The sequence below is a fragment of the Merops nubicus genome, unplaced genomic scaffold (genome assembly GCF_000691845.1).
Source record: "Merops nubicus isolate BGI_N331 unplaced genomic scaffold, ASM69184v1 scaffold12120, whole genome shotgun sequence".
Classification (NCBI taxonomy): Eukaryota; Metazoa; Chordata; class Aves; order Coraciiformes; family Meropidae; genus Merops; species Merops nubicus.
The window spans coordinates 515-9,588 of NW_008582220.1; the positions used below are offsets into that span (position 1 = coordinate 515).

Genomic DNA, 9,074 nt, shown 5'->3' on the forward strand with positions numbered 1-9,074 from the left:
GAGCGGGGCCAGAGGAGCCCCAGCAATGCCCCGAGGGGGGAACCCCTCTGCTGGGACCCCAACAGGAGAGAGCTGGGCTTGGGCAGCCTGCAGAGGAGAAGGCTCCAGCTGGGGAGACCTTCTGGGGGCCTGCCAGGACTTCCAGAGGGATGGGGACAGACAATTTAGCAGAGCCTGTTGCAACAGGACAACTTTTAAAAGAGGGGAGACTCAGACTGGAGAGAAGGAATAAATGTTTTTATACTGAGGGTGTTGAGACCCTGGCCCAGGTTGCCCAGGGAGGTGGTTGATGCCCCATCCCTGGGAGCATTCCCCATTGGCCAGGGCTCTGAACAACCTGCGATAGTTGCAGATCTCTACTGCACTGAGCAGGGACTTGGACTAGATGGTGTTTAAAGATCCCTTCCAACCCAAATTATTCTATCATCTATGAGCCTCCAACCTTGTAGTCCCCCTACTACTGCCTTAGCAAACTGTAATCTCTGAAGAGCACCTGCTCCCCCCTCTAGCACTTGCTACTGGGAATAAACTGGAAGATGCACATGAAATAAGATTGAAAATAGTGATTGTATGTCTGACTTGGTCAAAAGATTTGAGAGCAAGACAGGAATCCAGAGGAAACCCATCTGTGTGAGCTGGCACCCCAGATGTATACGGTCCTGATTGAAATGCATGCCCTGCTCTGTTCTTCTTCACTTTCTGCAGCGACTGTAGCCACCCAGGTAGTTTTTCTGTACTTTTACAAGTAAGATACATAAAAGCCACACCATGTTTGAGTGACTACCTAATACTCCTCAACTTTGTTCCAAGTACTTTTATCCATCCTTTTAAGAGTTCTAACTGCATTCTTTCCTTGCAATGTTCCAAGAATCAGCCTCCTGAATTTCAATGGGCTTCAGCAATCCAATCATGAATTTCCCCTTTAAAGCATCCAGAGCTGGACTACCCCCCTCCCCTTCAGATGCCACATATATTGAAATCTGAAAAAATCACAAACACAGCAGCCCCTTTTCAAAGCACAAAGCTACACCCCTCTCATGGGAGTTCAGCCTTCTTTTCTGCCAGGTTCTTGACCCTCCTCCCTTACACCAAACCAGGAGGTAGAACCCAGAGGTGAGGAGTGTTTGAACATCATTAGGTTTTAGCAAATGACTTTTCAGGTATTTCCAGATCACTCCATCTCCAACTGGCTGCAGCTCTGTGCTGGCACCATGTTCCTACACTTTCAAATACCTCAGAGCAGAACCTCCCCATGCTCCAGTGGCCGGGATCTGAAGGCCCCTGTTCACTTTTCAACGGACATAAAAGACACAAATTATTTTTGTGCTAGGAGTACAGCCCTTGTTTTTTCTTTTCACTCCAAGTTCAATAATTTGTGATGTTGCAATGCAGAAGTCCAACATTTAGCCAAAATTAAAGGACAACCAGTAAACACGTGCTTCCAAGATGACACAAAGTCCTGGAGCTCTGAAGCCTGAACTCTGGTATTTTTGAGAGCAGAAAAGCCTAAATGTCTCATACCTGGGGTTGGGACAAAAAAAGTCAACATCTACATATAAACAACTACAACAAAATGTCAGAAGACTTACCTTTTACACAAATACCCTCTCAGATTTCCCATATGTTGGAACATGGCATGAAAACTCATTTAAAAGCAAAAATAAGTTACAGCATTGCAGAAACTGGTTTTCCAGTTCAGCTAAAATGGTGATGCATTAGTCACCTGCTTGAATAGAGGAAACCCAAGAAGAAAAGGAGAACCAGTAATTTCTTCTGTGATTGAAACCAGGAATCAAGAGAAAAAAACTACTGGGTGGTATCAAGAAAAGCCAACTATGGAATATGCTCGTTAGGAGGCTGGAAATGTTTGTAACAGTCTTAAATTTTCAAGTGGTTTTAAGCACTGTGAAATTACCGATGAAGAACTTTCCTGTAGCACTTCAAGATTTGATTTTCAGGTGGTAGTGATACAGAAGGCGAGTGAGCTTTGTCTAGTATGTTATACGCAAGGACCTCAAGCACAGCACGATGGGAGCAAAACAGTAAAAATTTGTTCCAGCACTCAGAGGAAGAGAGAAAGATGCGACAGTTTTGATACTGAAGATAAAAAATAATACATGATGTCCAGAATGGAGTAGCTGTTTGGTCATCTGTGGCCTGGAAACAAATAATAAATCATGGAATCATTTAGGTTGGAAAAGACCTTTAAGGTCATTGAGTCCAGCTGTTCCCCAGCACTGCCAGGTCCCCACTAACCCATGTCCAGGGCTTGGAAACCCCTCAGATGGCAACAACTCACTGCTACACCTGCAGGAGGTTTTCAAAGCCGTGCCCTAAAGGTGAAACACCAAATAAAGTTTGTAAAAGCACCAGTGCCAAGGAAGGATGTTTAATGCAAGAATACCTAGTGCAGCTGAAGGGGTCTTTGGACCACATGTCAGTGCTAAAAAACTAAAACAAAATCATGAGAAGCTTGTGGCAGTCTCCAGCTAGCACTGCCCCTGCAAGCACACACGTTCACTCTATAATAAAGAGGAAACAGATTAACAGGAGTTTTCCAATTTTATTGTAGGAAAGCACACAGGGGGTTATTATTTACACCAATGTCTGTACAACTGGGAAATATTTCTTCACTGCTCTATGTGCTGAAAATACACTTTTTCTTTTTAAATAACTGTTTATGAACACCGGTAACATTTGGCTGCTGCACTGTGAAGTTTCACACATTAAGCACTCCTAGAAAATTAAACGATTGCTACAAATCACAGGAGATTTTTCAGTCGACTGCTGCTTAACTGAGATTGCGTTCGCCCACTTCAGACCTCAAGTGCCAAAAGTGCTGCTGAACTGGAAACCTGAACTGACTTTCTGATCTCAGCGAGACCGGTTCAGGTCGTGCTCACCACCCAGAAATGGATTCTGTAGAACTTGGATGGGGTCTGTAATTTTCCAACCCATAGTATTTAGTTGCATTGTTCCTGAAGATACACAAGCATGCAAACAGGAGAGCTGGGGGACAATTCAGAGACTAACGTTTCACCCCATTTTATGTAAACAAAAGAAATAACAGGCTGTTTTGTTGCTGTAACTCAAACTCCACAGCCTGCTCACCAAAGTTCTGCTTGCTTGCACCAACAGGTTCCTCCTCTCTCCACACAACAACAGGAACAACCTGTGCCCTCCCCAAAACTGTACCAGCTTCAGTGCAGCTGTGCAGGATGTAAAATCGCTCAGGATTCAGCTTACAGCAAGTGGCAGTTTCACTTTGAGGTGCAGTTCCTACACAAGAACAATAGCACTTTAGAATATTTATTTTTTTTAACTAAGAATTTAGGTACCAATGCACAAATGCAAGATTTAGACCTTCAAAAAAACCCCAAAAACCAACAAACCCCCTTAAAAAAACCCTGAACTCCTCAGCTTCATTTCAGAGTTGTAAAAATAACACAGATTTATGTGCCTAAGCATTTACATAGTAAATACCTCTCAGAAAACCTAGAGGCCTTGAAGCGAAACTTCTGCTGAGAAAAAATTGCAGATACAGCCCAATGAAATTACTACTGGAATGCTGATTGAGAACTCTTTCAATTTTCTTGATTCAATACAGAAACAGCTGCATTTTCTTAAAACTACTCACCTAGCTGAATTATTGGTCTCTCTGCTTCTAAATGGAGGAGACCAATTGTTCCTCAGAAGCTTTATTTCTATGGCTGAGTTTGGTTTGGTTTTTTTTTAATATAAAATTGGTTTGGTTTGGTTCATGATCTTGGAGCCCTGTATATTGTTCTCCTGTCACCAGACAAGCCCAAAAATACATTTCTTTCAGCAATCGGCTTCACCGCCTGGCAGGTTTGGGCATTATATAAACTTTGACAGCCTTGCTGAAGGGAATGGTCCCCTCTATGCTGTTTTCAGACTGTGGGAGAGTCTCCAAGCTCTCACTCCAGGTCGATTTAGGAATTTTAGCAGATGCTTTGCTCCTGTTGGAATTGTAGGCCAGCAGCAACCGCACTTCAATCTGACATGGCTCTGCAGAGGAAAAAAAAAACACAGAACAAGGCACACATGACTGTCATCACACTGTGAACCACCAGTACTGGGTGACATTTTATCTCATGCAGTACTGAGCCATTCTGGGCTGACCAGAATCCAGCCTGCTCTTTGAAAACACAACTCTGTCGTAGCATTCAGCAGAGCAGAACCAGGCACTGGTTCGGATCCCCCTGTCATAGCTTCAGAAAATAATCCTGTGACTTAAAACCAGCAATTTAAAAATATCAACTTAATAAACAACACTTAATAAATAACAACTTTAAAATAGCAACTTTCAAAAGTAACTGTGAAAAGCTATTCTAGCCAAATAATAATTAAATCATAAAAGACCACAGAACTAGAAGGTCTTGCTACATCTGTTTTTTTGCCAAGGTCAAGTAAATCCAGATGATGTCTGACAAGACTTCTAGCAGAAGCCATTACTTGAAGGTTCTCTGCAGTTGGAGATTTTTACACCTTTTTCCCCCTCCTTCTCCACCTCAGCAGCCAGATGGATACTCCTAATCCTGCTCATACAACCATTTCACTCTGTTCTTCTCCCAGTGGTCATAACAAAAACGAGCTTTCAGTCTATGTAGTACAACTCGGAGCAGCATGCTGGGCTACAGCCCCATCAAAATGTCCATTTCTAGACTGAAAAATGATTCCTCTTGGTTTTCCATGTGAACTTGTACTGATTTTGGCTGGGATAAAGTTAATTCTCCCTCATAGGAGCTCTCATAGTGCTAGGTTTTGGATCTGTGCCCAAAACAGTGCTGATAACACAGGGACGTTTTAGCTATTGCTGAACAGTGCAATACCCATAGGTTTTCTCACCTTCTTTCCCTGAATCCTTCCCACCTTGGTAACCTCCATTTTATACACCCAAGTGCCAATGCCAAAGTTAACAGTTAAAATAATGGCTGGGGGAGACACCAGAACCAAATCTCTTAGGACCACACTTAAAATACCCTTCCAGCAAATGCTGCAGAAGCAGAAATAAAGATGTGATTCAGCTCCCTCTGGTACAAGATGAACCTTTACATCCAGATAATTCCAGTCACAGAAACAATACCATCTTTTTTCTCCAAAACAAAGGTAGCAGGAGGAACAAGCACACCATGAAAATCCTGGAGAAGGAGGAGTAAGTGAAAAAAAAAGTGGCACTAAACAAAATTCTGTTGGTTAAAAAAAAAAAATAATTTAAAAAAATCAACAAATCCTATTAATAAATGCTCAGAAAAACTGCTCAAAAAACCCACACTTGAGTAGAAGGGATTAAAAGGGAACAGGACAAAGGGAGCTGTGAACAACTGCTCTGCTTTTGTTCTTTGAAACACCTCCACCAAAGTTCCAGAGGTTCTCTGCCCTGCTCAGATGCCTGTCACATCTCAACCTGTGCATTGCAGCTCGTCAGTTTAGTGGGATTCTTTGCCCTTAACTACGGGTGCAGCCCTGACTCCCAGCTCAGGAAATTGCAGCAATCACCTGAGCTTGCATTGTTAACATTACCTGTCCAGGCTGTGTGGGAGAGGTACACCTGAGTTATCAGCCTGTGCCTTCCAGGACCCGGATTTCGGAAGTCAGCTGGTTTAGGATGGATTATTTGTGCTTGTCCATCTGGATACAATACCTATAGGTGGGGGGGAAAAAAAAAAAAAAAAAAAAGAAGAACCAAACTACAAAACCAGCTACTCTAGAAGGAACAGCCACGCGCCAGCCATTCAGACCCAGAGCAGAGGATGAAATAAAATATACTGACATCAGCTCATTCCTCTGCATTGTAAACAGAGGTTTTCATTTCTTTGTTCTGCAGTGAACTTGCCTATTTTACTTGGCATCATACCACACCTGCCTCCTCAGCTGCATTTGAATCTAGTGATTCAGGAAGAATCAATCACAGAATCACAGAAGGGTTTGGGTTGGAGAGGACTTTTCCAGGTCATTCAGTCCAACCCCCTGCAGGGAGCAGGGACATCTGCAACTAGAGCAGGTTGCTCAGAGCCCCGGCCAACCTCACCTGGAATGGTTCCAGGGATGGGGCAGCAACCACCTCTGGGGGTAACCTGGGTCACCAGGGTCTTATCACCCTCACTGTAAAAAAAGTCTTCCTTTTATCTGGTCTAAATCTCCCTCTCTCAGTTTAAAACCATCACCCCTTGTCCTGTTGCAACAGGCCCTGGTAAGAAGTCTGTCCCCAGCTTTCTTTGAAGACCCCTTTAAGTACTGAAAGGCTGCAACAAGATCTGCCTGGAGCCTCAGATGCAGGACCTGGCACTTGGCCTTGGTGACCTTGGTGAGGTTCATACAGTCCCACTTCTCAAGTGTTCTGTACTGTTCAGAACAGCTCCTTTTGCCCCTCCTCCCCCCAGTACACAAGCTGGAAGTTCACCAGCATGGCTTTGTGCTCAGACCCGTAACGTGCCCAGCGCAGGTGAAGGCAGAGGGTGGTGTGTGTGGAGCACAGAATGGCATCGAAGTGCTCAAGGCAAACTCACAGGAACTGCCCCCAAGCCAACTCGACGTACTGTACACAAGCCACTTTCTAACTGTGTGCCCAAACCACAGAAATCCAACATCTTTACTAAGGAAATGTACAATTACTTGCAAGGTAGAAGTATCAACATCCTTAAGCAAACTCCTCCTGAGATGCAACCTTGTTTGTACCTATGTCAAGTGGTCGCTTACCTGAACTTTAACAGTTCCCTGGGGATCCTGGACATGTTCCAGAGTCGCATCAACATCCAGTGCCACCACCAACCCCGATGTGAACCTCAGAGGATTATCAGATTCACCCGTAGGCTCGATGATATTTGCAGTAGCTTTATGGAGCTGTAAGAGGCCAAGCAGTTGGCAAAAAGAAGGCAGGGGGAGGAGGAGGAAAAGAAAAAAGACAAACGTTCCTGTTCTTAATGGAGAAACTGTGCAGGAACTTTGGATTCTTTTAGATACTGCCAGGAATTACAAAGTCTTCTGTAGTTTTAGCACTAGTCCTGGGGATGCTAGTTAAGAAGAAGAAAGTGTTTGAAGAAATAACACTTAGGACTGACCAAAAAAATGAGTCCTAAAAGCTTCACAATATATTAAGAACTTGTCAAATGCTGAGATAGTCTCCAAAGATATTGCATTTCAGTCCCCTGTGTTAAACTGACCTGCTCTGGAAGAGGAAGGTGGAGGAAGGTACTTTGTCGCAGTGTTGTCTGAAGAATCTTGACCACTTCTGAAGGCTTGGATGCCACAAGTCTGGGCATTAAGTCCAGCAATTTATCTACAAAACTGCCTTGCATATGTGGGAGCTCAGAGATGAAACATCTGTGTTAAGAAGAAGTGAAAAATCAAGTACTCTTTTCAGTATTTTCAGCAGTACTGCAATTTTCAGTCAAGCTACTTAATCCTTTCATTGAGTTACAATAACAGAATAAGGTGTGTAGAGTCCTCTTCTGATGCACATCTCATACAGAAGATGAAGCTGATTCTGGGTAGTTATTTTAAGTCCACACCTTGTGCCCAAACTGACAATATCGAGGGCTATGCAGGACTCGCCTCTTAAAGTCCTTCACCAATTCAGAGCCTAGTGGGCAAAGGAATCTAGATTCACAAAAAAGGGGCTAGAAAAGCTGAGGTGCCCCTCAAGAAGACAGTGAAGAGAGGCAGATACGGTCAGGGGTTGTCTGCTCCACCTGCACGTGCAGCTGGAGTGCTCTACAGATGCTACGAGTGCCAATTAAACGAGCCTGGGGCACTTCCAGTGCTCCAGGTCTCACTGGCTCAAAGAGGCGCAGCTGGATGGAGAAGCCCCTCCTGCTGCAGCTGCCTTGCAAACTCCTGCACTGGGCACTCTTCAGGGAAGCTGTGTCCGTGCCCAATTCTCTAAGCTGTGCAATTCCATCTGGTGACCTGAACATCCAACTTGTGACAGATGGAAGAGGCCCACAGGCCCCACACGTGAGCTGTCTGAACCTCTGCTGCAGCTGTTTCCAGAAGGGCTTTTCCCTACCAGTGTTGATGAGTGTCATTACATCTGAGCAGGGAAACTGTCATAGTGAACTACCATTGTTAGGGATTAAAAAAAACAAAACCCAGCTAGATCTAGAGGTCAAGAACTGCAAATAAAATCCATTCCATAGCTTGGGGTAACAGTGTTTCACAGAATGGTTTGTGTTGGAAGGGACCTTAAAGACCACCTAGTTCCAACCCCCCTGCCCACTTAGAGCAGGCTGTGCACGGCCCCATCCAACCTAGTCTTGAACACTCCCAGGGATGGAGCATCCACAGCTTCCCTGGCCAACCTGTCCCTCTCACTTATTCTTTATCTAGAAGTAAAACTGGGCTACTACCCTATACTCCTGTCTGCAGAAGATACTTTATTAGACCAAGTCCTTGGTGGCTTATCTGTTGTAATCAGCAACATTCCTGCAGTGTTTAGGGAGACAGTTTTGTAAGCCTAGTAAATATTCGTGCAATTTAGTGGCAAAAAAGCACCATTTCTGTAGGTGAACAGCCTCAGAACAACAAAGAGGCTGCACTCCCTCCTTGTCCAGTCTGGTGTTGCACTTCACCTTCACCTACAGCTCAATCTACAAAGCCTGGATAGGAATATCAGACATACCCCAAAAAGCTTCACATCCTAAAGCCCTGGAAGCGAGAGGTTTTTTTTCAGGATCCTGGTAGTGCTCTACAGAAGCTCATAATCCACAAACGGAAGCCTCTGCCACCAGCTTGGCAAGGGTTGAGAAAAATCACAGAATCACACAGAATCCCAGCATGATGGGGGTTGGAAAGGACCTCTTGGAATATCTCCTGAGAAGGAGACTCTACAAGCTCTCTGGGCAGCCTGCTCCAGGCTCTGCCACCCTCACAGGGAAGTTCTTCCTCATGTTTAGGTAGAACCTCCTGGGTTACAGTTTGGGCCCATTGCCCCTTGTCCTGTCACTGGGCACCATAGACAAGAGTCTGTCCCCATCCTTCTGACCCCCACCTTTTAGCTCCTGATCAGCATTGATCAGATCCTCTCTGAGTCTTCTCTTTTCCAGGCTGAACCG

The 9,074-nt window shown here is 44.6% G+C and overlaps 1 protein-coding gene across 1 annotated transcript in view; it reads right to left on the reverse strand.

Moving 5' to 3' along the window:
• Positions 1-3,757: 3,757 nt before the first annotated feature.
• INTS4 (integrator complex subunit 4) overlaps positions 3,758-9,074 on the reverse strand; it is a gene marked incomplete at its 5' end in the record, with an annotated part of 37,367 nt that continues 32,050 nt past the window's right edge. The window contains 4 exons of the mRNA XM_008937079.1: positions 3,758-4,029; positions 5,545-5,665; positions 6,721-6,864; positions 7,185-7,344. Coding sequence (XP_008935327.1) covers positions 3,836-4,029; positions 5,545-5,665; positions 6,721-6,864; positions 7,185-7,344 — 619 coding nt within the window. The remainder of the gene's footprint in view (positions 4,030-5,544; positions 5,666-6,720; positions 6,865-7,184; positions 7,345-9,074) is intronic.